The 23,819-nt window shown below is 41.3% G+C and overlaps 1 protein-coding gene across 1 annotated transcript in view; it reads right to left on the reverse strand.

The window, feature by feature from the left end:
• Arhgap15 (Rho GTPase activating protein 15) overlaps positions 1-8,717 on the reverse strand; it is a 604,020-nt gene extending 595,303 nt beyond the window's left edge. Inside the window, exon 1 of the mRNA XM_038336693.1 lies at positions 8,591-8,717. Coding sequence (XP_038192621.1) covers positions 8,591-8,601 — 11 coding nt within the window. The 5' untranslated portion in view covers positions 8,602-8,717. The remainder of the gene's footprint in view (positions 1-8,590) is intronic.
• Between the last annotated feature and the right edge of the window lie 15,102 nt (positions 8,718-23,819).

Raw genomic sequence — 23,819 nt, forward strand, 5'->3', positions numbered from 1 at the left:
CTCCCTGAACTGAGCATGCGTTCCCTGACCGTTCTACTCACAGGGCTTCAGAGAATATGCCTTGTTTTGTTGACTCAAAGCCAGGAATTAACTAGCAAAGTTGTGTAAGGTTTTAGAAGATGAATCTGCACTAAACGTAAAATACCCCAAGTTAAAAGTCCCTTTCATAAAGTAGTTTAAAATTTATATGATAGCACTTTATACGTGTTTGAGTTTCATGTTCTGATCCTCAAAAGCACAGTCGAATGCAGGCCATCATAAGACACAGCTGGACGCAGCTGCTGAAGCACCCATGATCCTCACAGAGTAGGTGCAGTGATATTTATCTAGAATATAGTTGTTGAGTTCACTTCTACATTTTTCTAATTTTTAGTTTCAGGGAAAGTCTTAAGTCTTCAGCAATGTCTCCCTCCTTTTAGAACCCATGGCCAATTTCTGCAACATTCGTTCTTTTGCTGAGAAAACAGTTACTCACTGCTTATGATATACTCTTATAGGTTCTAAGCAGTTGTCAGTAAAATGGCATGCGAGATGTATGGGAAATAGACACTGGAGAGCTGAAAAGTAAGCAACTTCAGTCTGTAAAGGGGAACAAAAGCAGAGAATGAGCTGCAGGGTTGCGGGGGGGCGTTGCAAACTAGGGGTCGGGACTGAATTTATTTTGAAGCATAGTAAGAACCCTGACGAGAGAAGTGAAATGTCTGTGTCTTCAGAAGATCACTTTAGCTACTTCTTGGAAATGGCAGGGAGGGAAATTTAAGAATTCTGTGGTAATGGAAATAGTAAAAGTGCCGCGTTAAAAAAAAAAAAAATACCCTTGACTGTGCTCTGATTTGTTCTAATTGACTCCTAGACAGTATAAATCTGTCAGCCCAAATCTGAGAAACAAAATATGTTTCATGTATATAAATCTATGGATACAATTAGAGTAGTTTCATTTAAGCAGTAAACAATGTGTAAGACAATACCTTTTAAATGTAATAGAAGGGGTTTTGTTTATTATATATCCTTTTTTTTTTTTCGATATGTTTGTTCTTCACCAGGATCTTCAATGTTTGTAAGGTATGGTTTTCTCAAAGTGTAGCTAATAATTCACTTTTAGACCAAAAATCCAAATCAAAAAGTTGTAGAATTTCCTAAACTCTTCAACATGGAGACACTGTGACTTAAAATAAATACACACAAATAAACACCTCTCCGTACTGCTTTTGATTAGAGAGTGTGGTGATGCCCCCCATAGGCTTGTGTATTTGAATGCATGGTGCCTGCCACCGCAACCCCTCCCTTTGCAGTGGATAGAATTGATTGGGGAGGGTTAGGAGGTTAGGAGGTGTGGCCTTGTCAGAGGAGTTATGTCTCTGAGAGGGTGGACTTCCTTCCCATTCCCAGTTAGTACTCTCTCCTCTCTTTCTCTCTCTCTCTCTCTCTCTCTCTCTCTCTCTCTCTCTCTCTCTCTCTCTGCTTCATGACTGTTTTCTAAACATATAAGCTCTCAGCTACTTTCCAATACCATGCCTGCTGTCATGTACTCTGACATGATTGGCATGAATTCATTGTCTGAAACTACAAGCAAGTGTTCCCAATTTGATGCCTTTTTTATAAGTTGCTTCTGTTGTACTGTCTCTTCAGCAATAGAACCGCAGCTTAGAGTGAACTAGTCACTGTGGTTTTGTTTAAAACTCCATGGCATCATGCATTTTAGTGTGTCCGTTTCTCAGTGATTTGGAGAGAAAAGCCATCATATCCACAAACACACTAATAAAAAAAAAGTCTGAGAAAGACGTGACATTTTATGAGAGCCATTACTGAACCATAAGTGATATGGGGAAGCTGTGTCTTTAGTTCTGAGGACCTACTTACTGTTGAGGGATGGAGGGTGAAATTGTGTCTGTAGATCTGAGGATCTACTTGCTGTTCAGGGATGGAGAGTGTTTAGAGGAAAGGGAAGAAAGCAGAAGGGAACAGAGCATGACTCTAGGTTGTTCCAGAAAGATGGAAAAGGTGCAATAATGAAGGAAGCTTAAAGGAGATAAGCAGTCTGAGTCGAGTGGAGGTAGAAGTGGTTACGTGACCACTTTGGCTTTGTTTTTTAAAGTTCTGTGTCTCTCTGCCCCTCTGCTGTGTGTGAGTGTGTGTGTGTGTGTGTGATTGGGTGGGAGGCACATGTTCTCCAGCAGGAGTGTAGGATTCAGAGGACAACGTTCAGAAGTTGGTTCTCACCTTCCACCTTGTTTTCTTTTAAGATGGAGTCTCTGTTGCTGCCTCACTCTGTAGTTCAGACTACCTGATGTATGGGCTTCTTGGTGCTTCTCCTATTTCCAGTTCACTGGGATTACAGACCCAGATGTATTACTGTACAGACCCAGATGCACAGATGTGTTACAGTATCCTGTCCTAAATGTGGGTTCTGGGAGTTGGAACTCAAATCGTCAGATTTCTTTATCCATTGAGCTCTATTGCTGGCCAAAAAGACTGTTTTTGATAGAGCTATTTCAACTTGTCAGGGACATTCAAGGAGAGATGATGGGTAGTCAGTTGCATTTACAGTTTTAATGCTTTGTATCAAGATTTGGTCTTGACATAGAAGATAGATAGGATTTAAAGACACAGCGCTAAAGATTACCTAGGAATAAACATCTAGGACAAAACAAAGATTGCATCCCAAGATTGATCTCAGATCATTTCAATTTTTAGAGATCTGAAGAGTGTGGTAAAGCACATAGAAGACACCAAGAACGATCATCCACCCAATCAGTCAGAATGAAAGCAGATCAGGCTACACTGGGAAGACAAATGAGAGGACCAGATAAGGAAAGAGCTGTGGACAACAGCAGCACCATGTGCAACTCGGAAACAGAATAAAATGGAAGTGCTGTGGCTAATGTATGTGGCAGGTGAAGAGCTTTGGGCTCTATCTAAATATGCGTTATAGCGTTCATGAGAAATTAGGTCTGTACACACAGATTTCTATTTGAATTCTTGTGTTTATGTGTCTCTGCTATTTAAAGTTTTCATTAACTGGAACACACCTAACGTTTTGTTTGTTTGTTTGTCTTTTGTGGTTTGGTTTTGGATTTTTGTTTTGCTTCACCAGTAACTCTCAACACTTTACAGGATATGATTTTGGAGCTCAAATTAGTTATGGACTTTAATTCTATTGGGCTACTGTCTATTAAAATAGAAAAAAATCTATTTAAAAATATACAATTGTATCTGGATGTGATCACTAACCTCGACAAAAATCTAGAAGCTCCTTGGGAATGGACTTCTAGGCATTCTATGTTTTGTGGAATATTATTTTAACTAGGTAAAGATGTGTTACATTTGTGTATGCTGTGGAACAGTACTTTAACTATGTAAGGTGTGTTATATTTGTTTATGCTTCATTTGTTTAATTATATAAAGATGGGTTGTTGTTTTACCTTGCGTACCCGAGGCACCTAATTTGGCACCTAATTGATTGTTCCAATAAAAAACTGAATGACCAATAGCTAGGCAGCAGAGGAATAGGCAGGGATGCTGGAAGGGCAGGGAGAATAAGTAGGAGGAGAAACCTAGACTCAAAAAGAGAAGAGGGAGAAGAGAACAAGTGGGGGGAGAGGGAGGCTCCTGGGGCCGGTCACCCAGGCAACCAACAGCCAGACAGACATGGAGTACATACTGAAACATACAGAAAGAAAGGTAAAAAGCCTCCAGGCAAAATAGAGATAACAAGAAACAGGTTAAGTTATCACAGCTTGTGGCACAAGCATAAGATGAGGCCAAGCATTCATAACTAATAAGTCTCTGTATCATGATTTGAGAGCTGATTGGGGGCCCCCAAAGGAAGCCTGCTACTTTTACGTAGGGTTATCTTGAGTATATTCAAACTGATGTGGGAAAACTCATCGTAAATGTGGGATCATATTCTTGGGCAGAGGATATTGGTCTGGATGAAATGGGGAAGGTGCCCAGTACTAGAAAGCATGCATTTATTCATTGTCTTCTGCTTCTGTGCTGTGGACACAGTGTTACTTGCTATCTCAAGCTCCTGATGCTGACTTCCCCTACAGTGATGGACTACAACCTTGAGCCCTGAGCTGAACTAAATCCCTTTCCTCTGAGTTACTTTTATCGGAGTATTTCCTCACAGCAAAATAAAGGGGATGAAGACACTGGGAATGGCAGGCAGAACATGGGCGGATTCCCCGCCCATACGAGGGTGAGATAGGACTGGCTCAAGTTCGAGCCCAATCTGGCCTACACAAGATATTAGACTCTGGTGTGGGCTGCACAAAGACTTTGAGGCCTGCCTTGGCTACATGGTTAAAACTAAGAGGGGAAAAAAATTAAAAACTAAAACTAAAAATCTACAACTGTACTGTGTTATTGACAAGGGCTGTTTGTAACTAAAATGTCCCAGCTGTTTTCTGGCACCTGGAAGCACTCAGTGCCATCAGCTGAGCTTCCAACTGTTTCAGGGAAGACAGAGCCTAGGAAGCATGAATTCCCTCAACTTCCTCTTCTCGTTCCATCGTATCTATATCCAATTCATCTACATTCAGACTCATTAAAGCCTGCTTCCTTCTGTTTCAGGTTATTTATCTACTTGAGCTAGTGATTCCATCCATCTGTCTCTGGCTCCTCTGAGACCTGTTGGCTTTCTGGATGTATTGTTTTATTTGCATTCTTTCTCCCCTCGCTTTGTGCGTTCACGGAGCAGTCTCCCCCTCCCCAGTTAGCTAGAGGCCCCTCGATCTTTAGAAAGGTTAATGCTATGGATGCTACATTATCCCGAGTGTCTTACTTCCTTCGAGATCTCACGCCGAGGCTTGAGCAGCAGTGATATTATTTTAATTACACAGCTAAGAATGAGGCCCCTCCTGCGCAGTGACAACAGATAAGACTTTTTAAAAGTGAACTCAACCTCATTCATAAGAACAGAAAGAGCAAGCAAAGCTGCACTGAAACTTTTGTAAATTCACGAAGGCTGCAGAGGTGGCACGCACAGTGGCTGTGGTCCTGTCTCTGCAGAAGCTGAGGCAGCCAGAAGCTTTCTCTGTGCTGCCGTGACTGTCATCTCACTCAGTGTGGACAGAAGCTCAAAAAGTCACAAGAATGCAAAGAATAGATTATAGCCACTATGAAAATAATTTTTCTCACAGATGTATTTCTAAGAATTCATTCTATACATATATTTTCAAAAAAAATCACACAGAAATTTATTACCCCACAGAAAAGTTAAAATGATGAAAGCTATGCCTCTTACAGTAAAATACCGATTCAATATAATAAAATAATATAGAATATTAAACAGTTGTAACAAACAGTATTATAGTACAGTTTATTATCATGAGAATGTTCCAAATATTTACTGCTAAAATAAAAAAATCAGAGTTGGGAAAGTATGTAAAGTTATGCCCCAGAGAAACACACATATAGGAACATATATAAATATATGCTTTTTACAGAAAGAACCAGAAAAGTATACATCAGTATGGAAGTGGTTGGTGGAGGTCAGATCGAAGAGGGCAGACAGAAGGAAGATGAGTGTGAGAAGAATTTTCTCTAAATATCTCCTGTGATGTGTTAATCACCACACCAAGTCACCTAAATGCTCCCATGAAAAGGAAAAGATCTGTTAAAGTAGAGCCTGGGCAAGATTGTTGGGTGTCTGGTCAAGGAAGTAAGTGCCTGTCTTAAAGGGCTGTGCCTTGTCACCAAGTTCAGTCTGTCTGTAAAATTCCAAGGAGTACAGCACTCAACAGCGAGGAAAATTGAAGAAACTGACTAACGCTCATGTAACAAAACCCATATGCCTCTGTGGAGTCTCAGAACGGATAACACCATTCACAGCTGCTTTCCTCTCTGGGTCTCTGAGATGCTTTCTGCTCAGCAGGTGCGTGCCCTGACGACCCCACCATCCTTCTGGGCTCACCTCACGTTATATAACACTTCATCAGACAGGGATGCTTCATTCCTGTGTTTATCTTCTCTACCCTGGCCCATGTTTTCCTACTTTATTAATCCATTTCCTGCTCTTTGGAATAAATCTGTGTCTGAAACCCATCATAAGCCCTGCTCACAATGTTCCCGGATTGTCTGACAGGACAGATCAAATGTTGCACTAGTGACAAAGTTCCTATAGCCTGTGGCCTGGCAAACAGCAACTGCAAGATTTTGAATGGGTCTCTGAATCCACATAGAACGTTCTTTGCAAGTTTTGTGGTAATTAATCAACATTTTTAAGTACTAGCTGCTCTTTCAGAGGAGCTGAGTTCTCTTCCCAGGATCCACACAGCAGACACAACTGTCTGTAACTCCAATTCCTGGGGATCTGGCTGACACCCTCTTTTGGTCTCTGTGACACTGCCCTCACTTGACATGAGACAGGTCCACAGGCTGTATACTGTATACACATAAAATAGAGGTAAACAAATCTTTCAAAATAAGGCAACTTCAGTTCTAGATTGAACACTTAGAATGTTCAAAGGACATTTGCATAAATAGCGGTTGAAATATTTTCACCTCAGTTTCGTGGAAACTCTGACTCTACTCAGCCCTGCCTTGAACATGTGTCTGTATAATTACATGTTTGGAGAAGGTGGGAGCAACATTTTCAAATGCAACAACCATCCGTGGCTCTGAAGAGGAATCTTGTGGTTTTGACTGCAGAAGCCCAATGACCCTTCTGGGAAAGTGCCTGCCTTCCTTATTCAGCAGACTCTCATGGTCAGAGAAAGCCCATGAGTGACAGCTATGGCGTCATTGGATGAGCCTGGACCCGATTCATCATGCATGAAGGCAAAGGGATCTGGAATAACTCAATTGCAATCAAGTCCTTTAAATATTGGTCTGAGTAGTTCAGAGTCTGTGCACAGTGTTTTGCAGGACAGGATTGAAATCATCAGTATACCTATCTTTACTTACAACCTTGTCTTAATCCATCCCAAACTGCCTTAGCCTTTTATACACACTCTGTAAAATAACTGAATCTAACAGTAGCTGCAAAAATCTTTTTACAAAGAATTTGGCTCTGAATCATATTAAATACGTTAAACCTTTATGATCTTTTCCTTACTTCAGATGTTTGTCTGACATTCATTCTTGCTAATGTGTGAATTCTACCACTTCTATTCATGGGATGTTCTTTTATAATATAATGGAAACAGCAATAGCATATCAACTAAAATTATCTGAAGGATGCAGCTTCTCAGGATGCAGGGTCTCAGCAGCATAATATTGAAGACAGATTGAAATACTGCTTCCCATGGTAAGGAAATACAACAAATTGAAATTCTAATCAGAATATCAAAGCAAGTATATGTTACCAAGATCTTCTGACATGCTAACAATAAAAAGTATTGGATACCACATTCTAATCTCCATTTTTACATAATCATTTTAATAGTCAACAAGTAGCTGGCTTCAATGTGGACAATTGAAGAGAGCTTAAAATATAGCGTGCCAGGAGTGTGTCAGCACACTGAATAATTTCCTACAAAATTGACCATGTCAAAGAAGAAAAAAAACCATTTGTAAGTGTCTTTCAATAGACCACAATAAAAGAAAAGAAAACTATTGCCACTTACCAACCCTGCAACCATCTTTAATAACCCAAATATCTGCATTCTAGGGTATCACCTCCTTATCCAATAGCACAATAGAATAATATTAGGGGCAAGGGGGTCATATCTTGCATTTTTATTAAATTTCCTCAAAACTCTCCAGTTAGATTTATTTAGGCATTTGTCTCTAAGATTAGCAACATTTTGATGATTTCTGCATATAAATTAGAAAGCACAGAGCATCCGCACAACATCAGAGGCTAAGGAAAATTCTTGCTGGTTTGCAATGAACAAATCCTTTTCATCTCTAAGGTTTGTTACTTCATAATTTTTCCAAATACAGTACCCTTAAACAACGAAAGACGTTTTCAAGTGAGCCCTCTTCCCAGAAATAACCGTCAGTGAAATCAGGAGAAACATTTGCTTTGAACCTAAATATCTGTTTATGAATTAGAAAATTGACCGGATTTTATCCAATCTGAAACATTAAAGTTAGGGGAAATACTCCATTGCTGTGACAGACATTATTGTTTTATATGCTAAAACTTCCTTGCTTCTTGGTGGTGTTTTGTCAGGTCATGTTTGAGAACCTTCGTATGGCTCTTTACACAATGCCTTAGAGTACTTTCCACACGGAAATTTAAAAGGCAACTTCTTATTGTTACAGCAGCCTTTTTCACTTATTAACTAAGTTTTGAATAGCGCATATTAGCATGTAGTATCAGCTAGTGGTCTCATGCGTGTTACCTCCGTCTCTTTTAGAAGCACTTTCAAGCTACAACTTTCCATGCTCCGTCTTTAACCATTTAGTCTAAAATCATAACCAAAGATACTAGCATAATACTTCCATAACAGAACTTTGAATCTGCTAGTCGCAAATATGAAAAAAAAAGAACACCAAAACAACACTTTTTTACCCCCAAAGGAAACAAGCTGATGTTTGAGTTACAGGTGAGAGCTGTACATTTGTAGAAATATTTACACATTCCTAACAGCAATGCTTTCAAGTTGCTAATATGCAGAATGAAGTTAAAATTACATACCTTTTCTCCATGGTGACTTGCTATTAAAGCTGGTATCAACTCTTGTTAATGAGACTTTCCACAAAACGGAAAAGAGCAAAGTCACGTGTCCTATGAGGAGGCCTGTGCTAGTAGCTGCTTAATCTCAGTACTGAAGGGGAAAAAAAGGCGGGGGCAAAGGGTGAGCACAGACCTTAAAAAACAACCCACTTCCTGGGTACATGCCGCTAACCACACATTATTTGATTTAGAGCTTGCCTTGCTCAGCCAGCCAACAATACTATTATTTATCAATGTAGCAGTCGATTTTCAAGTATTGTATATTTATATGGGCTACATCAGGTTTAATGTGCAGGGGAAAGTGTGATTAAAATTTTACCCACCGGGTTGGGTGGGGTGAGGGGAGGAACTGGCTGTCAAGAACAGTAGAAACTTCCTCTTTCTGTCTTCTAGTAAGGCCCTAAAAACAGTCTCTCCTGGGTTTACTTACTCATGTTCATGCTAACAGAAGGCACTGCGTAACCACCGGGAAGCCAAGAGGTCACCCCTGACATAGTGCTGGTGCTTGTCTCACTTGTTGCTAGACATACAAAAACCGATTGGGGGTCACAAGTGCGCAGTGCTTTGGGCAGATGGCACCAGAACCTCAGAGCACACAGTCCAGAGCCCGCAGGTACTCCAGGAGAGTAAATAGCCGGGGGTACTTGCTGGAGCCCTGCACATGGATGAGGTTTCAGCCTCACACGTTCTCTGTTTCCCAAGCTGTTTTGAAATGGGGTAAAGAGCATTTGCTCAAGCTGCGCAATCCTTTGGTCTAACGTAAAGGAAAAGACAAAATAAGTGGTCCAAGAGCTGTCCTTTGGGCAAGCTGCTGTCCCTCAGCATTCCAGAGCATACAGTACCGGCTCTCCATAACAGTCATAATAGGTGCATATGTATTGGGCTCCAGAGATCAGAAAATCTGACCCTGAGTTACCAGGTTTGGTTAGCTCTTTGAGAATTGCAGGATAGTCACAAAAGGGAAACTGTGCCTTCCAAATATGTAAGCAAATCAATCAGAGTCTCCTAAGGTCACAGCAATTGAATGAAACCTCCATGGAGGAGAGTGGTATGGATTACTTTACAATAGTGTTCAATTCACTGTCAGACCTCCTTCCTGGATGGACCTGCTTAGGCATAGGGGTCCTAAGGGATTGATGGGCGTTTGCTTTTGGCGTCAAGGAGAAAGTAGGAAGAATTACAATAGAAGTGAGGAAAGCTGAATTCAGTGACCAGTTCTGATACTGCTGCCTAGCCTTGGCCAAGTCATTTACAGTCTCTAAAATTCAGTTAGCTATCCATATAGTGGAACACACAGCTATGAAAATTTTACTTTCGAGAGCATAATAAGTAGATTTAACTATTTTTTTATACTTGAAATATTGTAAGTGTCTTAGTTACTGTTTGATTGCTGTGACAGACATCATAGCCAAGGGCAACTCTTATTAAAGAAAGAATTTAAATGGGGGCTTGCTTACAGTTTCAGAGAGTTGTTGGTCCATTATCATCATGGCAGGAAGCAAATGGGCGTGGCAAAGAGGCAGTAGCTGAGAGCTACATCCTGATCCATAACAACCAGCAGCAACAGCAAAGACAGAGAGAAACAGAGACAGAGAGAGACAGAGAGACAGAGACAAAGAGACACAGAAAGAAATACAGAGAGAAAGAGAAGCAGAGACAGAGAGACAGAAAAACAGAGAGAGACAGAGACAGAAAGACAGAGATAGAGAGACAGATACAGAGAGAGACTGGGCCTAGTGTGGGCTTTGAAACCTTGAATTCCCACGCCCAGTGGCACACTTCATTCAACAAGGCTATGCCTCCTAATCCTTCCCAAACAGTGCTACCAAATATTCAATATTTGAATATGAACCTATGGGGTTCCCAGAAATTCAAGACAATTTATCTGAAGCCTTGGTAAAATCTGGATGGACTCGGAAATTAAGGATGAGCTGTGTTAATTAGATGTCTCCTTAAAAACAAGTATTAATAAAATACATTAAATGAGGTCAAAGGTGCATTTTCTTCTCACAAGGCCTTGTCCTGGAGTGATGGCTACTCATCACGATTAAGACCCTCAGGCCTGTGCTGTCACCCATTGGTGGACAGGTTTATCCACTCACAGAGTGGATACTTGGTAAAGGCTTGCAATAAGCTACACATTGGGGCAAACAGTTCACAATCCTTCTACCCTTGGTTTGAATCCTCCCAACTGCTTCTCAAGTCAGACATTAATTTATGATTTTTAGCCCTAAGGAAAATGGATTTCCTTTGTGGGCCAAATCAATAGAGAGAAACAGGAGTCAACCTCCAAGGCTCTGACTTTGGAGGCCCTGTTACAACTGAGTAGGCCGTCTTAGAAACACTCTCTCCACAGCGAAATCCTGAGTGAGTGATACTGAATACTGAAGTCCCCCTTTGGGAAATTCGTTTAGTCTCTCTACATCCGAGGATGACGGACTTGGAAGTTAGGAGTCATTTCCAGGAGGAGTATTGAAGCCAATTTCCCGGAATATTCTCTAAAAGTTAAAGGCATATCAAGTAAATGAAATGAAGTTCACTGTAAGCAGAAATACTCTGTGTTTGGAAATGCAAAGCAGTGGCTTGGCATCAGCCTGCCCAGGTCAGTCTACAAATAGACTCAATACAGTACTAATTATAATTGTAATGGTAACTTTTGAAGAAAGTCACTAGCAACTTCTAGAATTTCTGTGGAGGTATGAGTAGCTAAAGTATTTGAGTTCATTTTGGAATAAGAACAAAAAGTCAGCTGACTTGATCTGCTAGATATTAACATTAACATATATATATATAATACTATGTTTTTATAGCATGTTAATATATACAATATATATGTATTATGTATATATGCAAAATAAAATTGGACACAGTAGTGTAGTCCCACAATCTCAGCACTTAGGAGCTAGAGGTAAGAAAAACTGGCAGCTAAAGTCTGGCCTGAGGTACATATTGAGTTTGAGGTCAGCCTGAGTTACACAAGACCCTCTTTTAAAGAACAAACAATATTTTAATACCTAAATCAATGTTATTAGTTTATTATAGCATTGTATACAATAATTATTATAAAAAAACTACTCTTTGAGAGTAAATCCTAATGCTGATACAGTGATAATAATGGAAAGGTTATCTTTCCATTGCCATGCAAAAGAGCAAATGTATATAGATTGGACAAAATAATTAATCATTTCTACTACAGATATAACATAGAGATAGATGACTGGAAAAGAAAAGCCTGGTAGAAATGGATATATTTCCAGAAGATTTATATAAACCAATAGAAAAACCTCTAGGCAAGCTAATTTGAATAAAAGAACAATGGAATTAGATGAGGTATTCATGAAAGTAAATGCTCTAAAATGGCCTTCACTGGTGAGACTAAGATCAGGCCATTCTAATAATAAATCTAAAAAACAAAAGCAAAATAAAGTACACTCAAGGAGTTGGCTCCAACACCCTGACTCTGGTGCCCACAACGGTCTAGAAAATTGCTCCCTACAGAGTGGCGGCATCCTTTATGGTGAGCTAGAGATGTTGCAGACTGGGAGGAATTATCTGTTCAGCATTCTTAAGAAACTCTATGGAGTTCTGTGAGACTCTGTTGAGCACTGAAGGATGAACCAAGAGATTACAATCACCCACAGCAGAGATGACAGGGTCATGGACCAAGTTTGAGCATCAACAGAGGACAATGGTTAAATTCTGGAAGGCGTTTGAAAATCGACATGCCTATGTTTTGTTATGAGCAGCAAAATATTCATCAAATGTGGGAAAGACAGAGATGGCTTCAGAGGAACCTAGTGGGTGCACCATAACGGTGAAGCTACACATAATGCTACTGACCTCTGAGAAACTGTCTGTGCTCACAGTGCGCTTAACCAATGTGCAGCTGGATATGAAAATAAAAGACTAGGGGAAAAGTTGAGCTAACAATATTTATTTGGAAGTCACAAATACTTAGCATTTACTTGTGTAAGACTGTATGTGCAAGCATAGAGTGATCACAGAAAAGAGAAAGGTCATGGGAGGACTCTCAGTATGCAATCAAAAGATTATGAAAGATTGTGAAAGAAGAAAAAAAGCAAGAAATTCTAAAACAGAATAAGGAAGAGGAGGAGACTGGGTATCTTGCAAAATCAAATCAAGTGCCAGGCAGTGGTGGCACACGCCTTTAATCCCTGAACTCAAGAGGCAGAGGCAGGGGGATCTGTGAGTTCGAGGCCAACCAGGTCTACAGAGCAAGTTCCAGGACAGGATCCAAAGCTACACAGAGAAACCCTTTCTTAAAAACAAACAAAAGAAGAAGAAGAAGGAGAAGGAGAAGGAGAAGAAAAAGAAGGAAAGAGGAGAGGAAGAAGAAGAAGGAGGAAAGAAAGAAAGAAAGAAAGGAAGGAAGGAAGAAAGAAGAAAAGAAAAATCAAATCAAAATGTTTCTTTGAGAGATTTTCAAGCTATTGGTTCAAGAATTAAATGGAAGTGGTCAAATTGCCTATAGATAGGCAATGGTGGAGGTCATTGTGACCTTGATAAAAGTAGCCCTTGTTGGATATGTGGGGAAGAAATCCTATTACACAGGATTGGTATGCTGACTCAGGAGGTAGAGGAACTTACTGCCACTTCTGATGGCCTGTGCCTGACCCCTGGTATGTACACAGTGAAAAGAAAGAATCAATTCTTAACAGATATCCTCTGACCAAGACACATGCATCTTAGTGCAAACACACACACACACACACACACATTTGGAAAAGGCTTTAGTACATTAAAAACAGGAGGTATAGTTATGGTTAAGGAGCTCTTATGTGACAGGAAAAGTTAGAAGTTCAGGGCAGTAGTGTGGTACCCAAGAGAGAAATGCAGCCATGGGACTTCTTTTATATGTTTTTTGTTTTTTCAGAACGGGAAAAGAACACATGGATTTGGAGGATGGGTCTTTAGAGAGAAAAAGCGATGATACGGGAGGAAAAAGCAGAGAGGATTGTGGGAAATATCCTGAGAGGGGAGTGATGCACTGGAGTCAGGGATGAGTGTAAGCCATGGCCTTGGCTAAGAGTCTAAAGGGCAGTCAGGGAAGCAGAGATCCCTGCCTGAACTTCTGGGCATGGTGCAAAAATACAGAGATCCCCGTCTTTGGAGTCATTAGAAGTTCTCTTCTGGTTGTCAGTAACAGAAAAACAGTAAGGAAGGAAAATTAGGATTCAAGAAAATGGACAAAATATAGAGGTTTAGGAAATAGGAGTCAGTCAAACAGTAGAGCAAGGTGAGATTCTGGACTTCTTAGAACACTGAATATAAGTTACATCTGTGAGCTTGGACAGAGAACCTCGAAGAGTGTTGATAACGGCATGGGGAACTCCTCCGAGGACCACGTCAGGGCTCAGGGAATTCTGTGTGGTTTTAAGGACAGATGGTTGGGAAACACTGGTACAAAATATGATAAAACTTTTAATTTCTCATGCAGAAATGGCTAGTACACATCAGAACCAGATATTCATGGGGGGAGGGCAAATGTGACAATTCTCACAAACAAGTGTCACACTGTTCTGGGGAAAGAGATTGGATGTGCTCAGTCTCTCATTCACTCGGCAAACAGAAAGCACTGTCTTGTTTCAGATGTGTCCCCAAGTTCCAGGGGTGGAATTTCTCAGCTGTCATTAATGCTGTTGATGAGGTACGGCAGAGAGGAAACTGTTGGAGAGGCTGTTTGTTTGTTCTGGGCCCCCGAGACCCGAAGTAATCATAGAAACTGTACTAATTGCAACACTGCTTGAACAATGACTCTAGCATATTCCTAGCTAGCTCTTACATCTTGAATGTCTTTTTTTTTTTTTATATATATTTTACCACGAGGCTTGTGATTTACTGGCAAGGTTCCTGGAGGGCTCCCATGGGCATCTTTCTCCTTCCGGGGTTACATGTCCTCTCTCTGGCTTCACCTACTCTCTCCTCCTCTATCTGCTGGGAATTCCCACCTGACCATATTTACGCTGCAATAGGCCCAAAGCAGTTTCTTTCTTAAGCAATAGTATTCACAGCATACAGAAGGGAATCCCACATCAGCAAACACATTATTAGTCAACATAAACAAAGTAGAGCAATCACAAAGAACGTAAAGCAAAGTCAGCAGACAGCAACTATATATATATATATATATATATATATATATATATATATATATATATATATCTTTGAAGAGAGATAAGAACTGGATATGGACTGCGGGACTGCGTAAGGTGGAAGAGAAGATAAAAGGTTTTGTCCTTTTCCAGTTTCCAGTGAAACCCATGCTAGTTTGAATGAAGCAGTAAGGAGAGGAATTTTGTTGACATAAACACAGCACAGACAGCTCGCTGAAGCAATGACTCCAAGCAGGTAAAGCAGGGTCATTAGCTCCGGTATAGACATTGACAGCTCACAGTGAGGCGAGAAAAGGGAAACAGATGACGGTGGGGAAGTGTGACATTTCTGGTAAAATAGCAGCGCTTGGTGCAAGACCTAGAATGGCTCAGGTGTATAGCCAGAGAAGAAAGACCCAAAGAGAGGAAAAGCGGAGACAAAGTTGAGTTTGCTTAGCAATTTAAATTACAACTGAAATGCTTATTTGCCTGGAAGAAAAAAAAATAAGTATTAATGGCACGGAGTTTGGGATGTCGAGGTGAGAATAGAGCTTTGTGGATATGGGTCCACGTTACTAAGTGGGTAGTAGGCATTTAAAGATAAGGGCATGCAACTTCTTCAGGCCCCCCTCACCTCCATCAAAACACATATTTTCACCTTGATATATTTATTCATTTTGCATGTTTGAGTTTTATATCAAGAAGGGCTGCACTCCTATAATTTCTTTAAATGTCTACAAAATAAAGTCCCCAGAAGCTGCACGGGGCTCTTGGGCCATAGGCAAAGCACGTTGGCCAGGTCTCAGAAACGTGGGCCTGACTTCTAAGCCTCAGGTGCCATTTTGAGACTCCTAAATGTTTCAGTCTCTGATGAGAGAAGCAGAAGCAGCTTGAGGTACATTTACGGGATGCCTGTGTTTCTGACAGAGGCAAGGCAGGTTGTGGTGGAACTTCCTGTTGCAGCAACTGTGCCTGCTGAGAAGACGGGCTCTGCCTGCCCAGGCAACACCGTAAATGTACAAATTAATGCTAAGCGCACAGGGAAGCCACCTTCTCTGAAAGAAAGGCGACTTTCAGAGGGAGGGCAGGCATGGAAATCTCCAACTCACTGAGCGAAGTTGAATGCAATCAATCCCCTGGCCAGCTTCTAATATGGAGGGAAGGAGGAGATAGCACCAAGGGTCTCTGAGTTAGAAGCCACTGCTGCTTGGAATACAGACCACAGAGTGGCTACAACTGCAACGCAAGAGGAACTAAAAAAAAAATAAAACAGAAACAGGAAAGCTTATGAACGCAAGGCAGAGCAAAAGTTGAAGAGAAACTGAAAATGAGTTCATGCTGAGGCGCTAAAATTATAATCACAACTCCCGTATTTGAAGCCCAAAGGTAGAATTCCATGTTAAACTGCTGTTTGGGCAGCGAAACCTCTCTGCCCTTTTCGCGGAGCAAATTGGAAATTTCCATGCAGCAAGTGCTCTCTTCAACCTGAAGTGTTCAGCAGCCCACCCCCGCCCCAGCATTAGCAGGAGGTGTTTGCCCGGTAAAAATAAAAAAATGCGCCCTTATCAAGAAGCTGTCAACCTTTGCCAAGGTCAGTAGTACAAATAAAGACCCCGACGAATAGCTTCCTTGGAGACAGATGTCATACAAAACCTGGGGTTTGGTCTGCATCTATCTCAAAAGACTGACAAAAGCCTGTGTTGCTTAGAGGGCCTCTGGGGCCTCCCTGACCAACAATTTCTGAGAAGCAATCTCCCTCCCTGGGACCTTTATTCCCGCTTCTTCTGGAAGCAGCAGTATTTAGTCATGCAGAGGGTGTCTTGGGTTTACAAAAACGTAAGTTTCCATGTTGTTTTTTTCTTAGAGCTTTGCTTTGGTTAGCCCTCCTCCTTAGCCCCTCCCCAGCCCCCACCCCAACCCTGTCATCATCTTTGTGCTTACTCCTTCCTGCCTCCAGTCCTGCCCCTAGTCCCCTTTCACCTAAGCTCTACTCTGACTTTCCTATAAGGGAGCCCTTACCCCCAAGATCACCTTCCTAGATTCCACAAGAAATCCAGGCTAAATAAACAACACCGAAGTCCCTTGCCAGGATGCACATCTGTGAGAGAATGAGCAGCATTTAATCTGTCTGGCCTGGGTGATCTCACTCAGCGCAAGTTTCCCAGTCTGCACCATAGACCTGAAAGTGTCGTGGAGTTAGTTTACTTCAAAGTATGTATGTATGTATATACATATATACGTATATATATATACGTATATGTGTGTGTGTGTGTATGCAAACCTTCTTTTTCAATGTATATCTGTCTGTTCGATTGTATATTTCCTAATGAGCATGAATGTGCAAATAGCACAATAGTATGATGCAATGTCCTTTATGTATGTTTCCAAGAGGGCCATAGCTGGGTCAGATGGTAGCTAGACCTCCAGCTCCTTGAGAAACCTACAGACAGGTTTCCAATGGGACTACTCTAGTTTATACCCTCACCATATACAAAGGTCTCCTTTTCCTAGTGTTCACCAGCATTTATAATCATTTGTGTTCCTGATACTGACCACTGGGATGGGAGTTGGATAGACTCTTAATGTACCTTTGAGCCACATTTCCCTGCTGACTAAGAATGTTGAACTCCTTTTTAAACATTAATTACCCATTTGCATTTTTGACAGTTCTATTTAGTTTCATGGCCCATTTTTCCTATTTATTTACTTATTTGTTTATTATTTATTATTTTTGTTTTACATCTAGACCAAAGTATTCCCTTCTTCCTCTCTTCCTAGTCTCCTCCACCTCACCTACTCCTCCTCTGTATCTCTTCAAAAAGAGCAGACTTTCCATGATATCAGCCATCCAACTTGATATCAGTATATCAAGTTGCAATGAGACGAGGCATCTCCTCTTCTATTAAGGTTGGGTGGGGCAATCTGGTAAAAGGAATGGGTCGCAAAATCAAGCAACAGAGTCAGAGATAGTCCCTGCTCCCGCTCTTAGGAGTCCTACATGAAGACCAAGTTTTAATATATATGCAGAAAACCAGGTTAGTTAGTCCTGTGATGTTTCTAGTGGTGCCCTTGACCCTTCTGGCTCCTAGAGTCCTCCTCCCAGTCTTCAGCAGGATTCCGCAAGGTCTGCCTAATGTTTGACTCTGGGTCTCTGCATATGTTTTCATCCGTTGCTAGGTGAACCTCTTTGATGGCAATTGCACTAGGCACCAATCTGTTCTGCTGACTGGTTTGGCCTGTCCTACAGCCCATTTTTAATGTACTATTTTTGTTAATTCTCTGAGAATTTTGATCTATATTTGGTCATCCGTCCTGACTCCTCCCAGATCCACATCTACCTTCCTACAGACCCAATTTAGCCTCAATCTATCCCCTCCCTTTTCTTTATATCAATGAAATCTAAGTTTTACTGTCTATAACTTGGTGGGTCTGGACCCACCCACCACCGGTATATGATCAACCTAACAGCAGTTACACCTTTCAAGAGATTAATTTTGAGTCTCTCAATATAATTTGCGGCTTACCTCAAGCAGAGTATTGATGGACTCTGTGGGGTTTTTCTTCACCAGATTATATAGTCTGAAGAAACCATTTAAATAATTTATCTGAGTGCCCTTCTCCCTTCCCTCTCTCCCCCTCCCTTTCTCATTTTATTTCATTTTCTTTCTTCCTCTTGACAACTGCTGTACCTAGGATTTCCAATAAAACATAGAACAGAAGCGGCATAGTGGGCATCTTTCCTTAAAGAAATATCTTTAAAGTCTTCTTTGTTGAAGCCAGCAATGAGCTTGGCACACGTGGCCTTTCCTATGTTTAGATAGATTTCTTCTATATGTAACTTGCTGAGAACTTTTTTCTTTATCAAAATATCTATCATTTACTACATATATCTAAAAGCCAATATAAATTAATTCCAGGCACTTTTTGAGTTTATGCTGAGACCATCCTGCCAGAGAACAGCATGTAGAGTGTTCAATATCATGATATCCTACACTTTGATTTTGAAAAAGGTACGTGAGGAAAGCCTTTTAGCACTACATTTTAGACTCTAAGCTGAAAGAAACCCTTTCAGACACAGCGGCTGTTAAACTTTCCTAAGCAAAGTTTACATTCTTATTTCAATACTTGAAGTTAAAATTTCTATCCCCTGTGTCTAACACAGAAACATGACATAAGCGTATCAGACATGTCGATTTCAAATGCAACGCCAAGATCCCTGTGAGAGAACAAAATGGGACTGAAGATACTTGATGCTCATATCTAGGCCTGCCTGCAGTCACACACAGGCACCCACTCTCCTCCATGGTTCAGCTATCTCTCCTACCCAGCCATATTTTGCACATCCCTTATTACAGTGGGGCTGGGCCCTTCCACATTAATTAAAAATTTTCCATATAGGCTCGCCTGCCTACAGCCTAATTTATAGGGGCAGTTTGTTCAACTGGAACCCTTGCCTCTCAAATGACTCCAACATGTGTCAAGTTGACATTTAGCTAGCTATCAGAAATGTGAACTTTTTTTTAAGGTAGGAAAGGAACACGCAGGAAATTGAAAACACCATTTGGAATTATAGACATAGATGGTAGAGAAAAATCCTAAGTCAGTGACACAGACCTGATCTTCAATAAGATCACAGAAGAAAATGTCCTCAACGCAAGGAAAGACTGCAACACAGATGAAGCACAGAGAACACCAACTAGACAAGACCAGAAGTGAAAATCCCCATGGCATATCATAGATAAAACAGAAAAAAAAGAATATGCACTGAATGTTGCAAAAAATAAGGTCAAATATAAAGGAAAACTCATCACAATAGCAGCTTATTTCTCAATAATAGGGCTTGGGGTAATGCATTCCAAGTCATAAAAGACCATAAGGGCCAGCATAGCCTAATAACACAGAGTAAAGTTATCCACCACAGGTGAATGAGAAAACCATTAACCAGTACAAACAGCCTAAAACATTTGTAATCAACAAAAGAAACTTAAAAAAAAATATAGGAATCAATATTTCAGGCTGAAGAGAGGAATAAGCATGGTAGACAGACTGTGTAAAGAAATACAAAGACACAATTATTAAAACATATAGTGCCACTTAGCTCACAAGACCAAAAATAAAAAAAACATGATAACCAAATTTAACAGACATTTTAATAAAAAACTTTAAATACAAATAGTCTCAATTATCTATTTAAAAGACACAGACTCAAGAAAATTCCATCTCTTTGTTGTCTACAAGAAACATATCATAAAATAAAAAAAAGAGAAACAAATATATCTTGCTTAAATTTAGAGATAGGTACTGCTGTAGCGTCAAAGAACAGGCAAAAGTGCTACACCAAATAAAGTATCAGAAAGCAAACAGGCATTGCTATCTTAATACCATACAAAACAGCCTTCAAACTAAAATTAACCAGAAGAGATAAACTGGGATTCTTCATTCTAGTCAAGGGAAGAATGAACCAAGAGCATATTACTATTCTAAATGTAAATGCACAAAATTCTGATGTACTCAATTTCATAAAGAAACATACAACTGGATTTAAAGACTTACTAGTTTATTTTAATATCCCAATCCTCCAACACGGGTTGTAGTAGTTTGAATGAAAATGGCCCCACAGGCTCATGGAGACTGGCACCTCATTTGGAGGTGTTACATTGTGGGAGAAGTGTGGCATTGTTGGAGGAAGTGTGACACTGGGGGCAGGCTTTGCTGCCTGGTGATCCAGATGTAGAACCCTCAGCTCCTTCTCCAGCACCATGTCTGCCTGAAAACTGCCATGCTTCCCACCATGGTATCAATGGACGGAAACTGTGAAACTGTAAACCCCAGTTAAACGTTTTCCTTTGTAAGAGTTGCTATGGTCATGGTGTCTCTTCACAGCAATAAAAACCCTAGCTAAGACAGAAGTTGGTTCCAGGGACTGAGGTACTGTTGTGGTAGGCCTGAACATGCTTTTTTTTGTGTGTGTGGAGGAATGTAGACTTAGGGGCTTTGGATTAGTAAAGCAGTTGAATGCTTACTGGGTCATCCTCATAGCAATGTGGAAGTCAGTAGTGCTGAGAGTGGATTGAATTGTGGGGGCCTGGCTCAAGGAGTTTCAGAGGAGAATGTTAGTATGTGGTCTAGATGCTGCTCTTTTGATATTTTGGTGAGGAATGTGACTGCTTTTTGCCCTTGTCCTAAAAGTCTGTCAGAGGTTCAGTTAAAGAGTTTTGGACTAGTTTCATAGGCAGAGGAATTTTCAAAACAGTCTAGCATTGACTGTCATGTGATTATTAGTGTTCACTCTTATGAAGCTCTGTAAGGACAAAGAGCAAGCTGAGCAATGAAAACAACAACAACAACAAAATAACAAAAAAAGTACAGTTCAAGGAGAAAGGGGGCAGCAGGAAAGTTGAACAGTTAAGGCGATAAACAAATAAACATAAAGCAATGGAAACTAGCCCACAAATCATAATCCACAGCAATGAGGACCCTAAGAGAGACATACATGGATCTAATCTACATGGGAAGTAGCAAAAGACAAGATCTCCTGAGTAAATTGGGAGAGGGTTGAAGGAGAGGAGAGCAGAGAAAACTATAGAGCTCAATTTTTAAAAAAAAGAAAAAGAAAATCCTACTATTAGGTGGAAGAAAGGGAGTAGTGACCTGGGGCAAGATCCCAGCTAGCTAAGCTTCCAATTGTAAAAAGAAATTAAAGAGAAAAATGTAGAGCTCAATAAAAATCAATTTAAAAACTGAAATGATAATAAAAATGAAAAAAAAAGAAATTAAAGAAAAATTCAGGACCAAATGTGGTGGTGCATACCTTTAATCTCAGCACTCCAGAGGCAGAAGTAGGCAGGGTTATGAGTTTGAGGCCAGCTTGGTCTACAGATCAAGTTTCTGGATACATAGCCTTATGCAGTGAAGGAAATCACTGAAAACAGACCGCTGGTAAAGATATAACTGAATGTTCTATCCCCAGCAAGCAGCTGAACTTGGCAGCTTCGGTCACTTTGTTAAGATTCAGGTGTTACACTGGCCTCTGTCACCAGGCAGGATGAACCCAGACAGTACTCTAGCCAACCCAGGGTCCTATGGCTGCTAGTTCACTACACAGTTACAAAGGTCTCTTTAAGAGACAAACTCTGCCCATTCCCAATCTCTTTTCAGCTGCTCTTCTCCTTTTCTCTCTCTCTGTCTCTTTCTCTTCTCTTCCCTTTCTCCACTCCCTTCTCTTGCCCCAGTGAAACTTTCCACTTAAATTCTGATTGGCCATGTATGTCCCTCACCCATCCTGGACTCACCCACCTGGGTCTCACTCACATCATATCATAACACACTTGGTTCTGACTTTAGAGTTAAGAATAGAAGAAAGGAATTATGAAATCTCCTTTTGTGACTAGGGAAAGCCTGTGAGGCCAAGTAAGTGTCAGAGGTACCGCTGCATGGAGGTCATTGGGTGAAGCTGTCAAGACAACACCTGGATTTTCTTAGAGACCTAAAACGCTGGAGATGCCAGAGCTGTGGGATACCTGCGGAGGACAGCTGCTAACACGGAATGGAACCAGACCAAGAGAAAGTATCTTTCAGTCAACAAAGCTGAAAAGAGTTGGAGATCTGAAGAGAGTTTTGACATCAGGCAGGAAGATGAAGTATGGGGTTTTCCCAACAAGTTTTCAGTCTTGCTTTGGTCAAGTATTTCCTCACTATGCTCCCTTTTGAGATGGTGACGTGTATCCTGTGCCATTGTATGTTGGAAGTATGTGATCTGGTTTTTCACTTTGATTTTACAGGGGATTACAGTTAAGAGATTGCATGAGTCTCAGAAGAGACTTTGGACTTCAGTCTTTTAAACAATGTTGAGACTGTGACAGACTCTGAGGACTTTTGAAGTTGAACTGAATGCATTTTGCATTGTGATATGGCTACAAGCCTATGGGAGTCAGGGGTTGGACTGTGGTCACTTGAATGACAATGACCTGGCAAGCTCTGAGGACAAATACAGCTCTGCCCAAGGTCTCTGGACCTGGGTGGAAAGGATTCACCTAAGAGCCTGCCTGGTGCCTCTGGAGACTCGGCAGTCAGAAACCATTCTGATGAGTAAGTACAGGAAGGTGAAATAGAAGAGATAAAGAGGCAAAATGATTCCTTTTCTGTGGAGAGAGGGAGATCAGAAGAGGTGAGGGCAGTGTGGAACAGGTTAGGGTAGATGCCCTGCTAACCATCCAGAGTCATGGCGATGTTTGGGCCTGGGCTGAAAACAAAGACTATGGTTTGGTCCCTGTCCCTGATGCAACTATGGGGGTTTATATGATTCTTGTTATCAATGAGGTCTCTGTGAGTACTTGGAGTCTGGGCCATTAACTGTAACCAATTGATGTCAAGGGGATGTGCCCAGACAGTGGCCATGCCAATTCAGAATTTCCGCATTACCACTTAGGACCATGGTGCCATCCAGCCCAGACTTCTGCTGGGAGCATTGTTTAGGTCCATGGCCCTGGGGCAACTGGACTCTGAGTTGATAACTTTGGCTTCTGTTGCTACCAAGGGCTATGCAGAGTCCCGTAGTATGGGCCAACACCTTAGGCCATGCTGGTTTTAGAGGGTCACGCTGCCTCCAGGGCCATACATACCTGGTGGTCTGTGCTGCTACCCAGCACCATAATGTCATCTGGACCCCAAATGTGGCCCTAGGCCGTGTCTGTATCCGTGGCCCTACCACAGTGAGGGTCTGTGTTGGTCTCCATGGCCATAAAAGGCTGAGCAAATACCCAGGGTCTGGGCTGCTACCTGGGGATGTGTTGGCACTTTGGGTCCATGCTGCCACTGGGGCCATGCTACTGGGCAATTGGCAATGTCAACTAGGGCTATGATGACATTCAGGTCCGGGTTGGTGCCAAGTACCATTTCTGCAGCCTGAGTCTGTGCTGATGTCCGTGCCTTGTTTTGCCACCAAAGGACACACTGATACCCACGATCTAGGCCTCCACTTGTAACCTTCTTGGTACCTGAGGAACGTGCTGCTGCTGGGCCCAAACAGACATGAGCTACATGTGCTGTAACTGGAGACCAGGATGGCATATGGACCT

The sequence above is a fragment of the Arvicola amphibius genome, chromosome 7 (genome assembly GCF_903992535.2).
Source record: "Arvicola amphibius chromosome 7, mArvAmp1.2, whole genome shotgun sequence".
NCBI lineage: Eukaryota > Metazoa > Chordata > Mammalia > Rodentia > Cricetidae > Arvicola > Arvicola amphibius.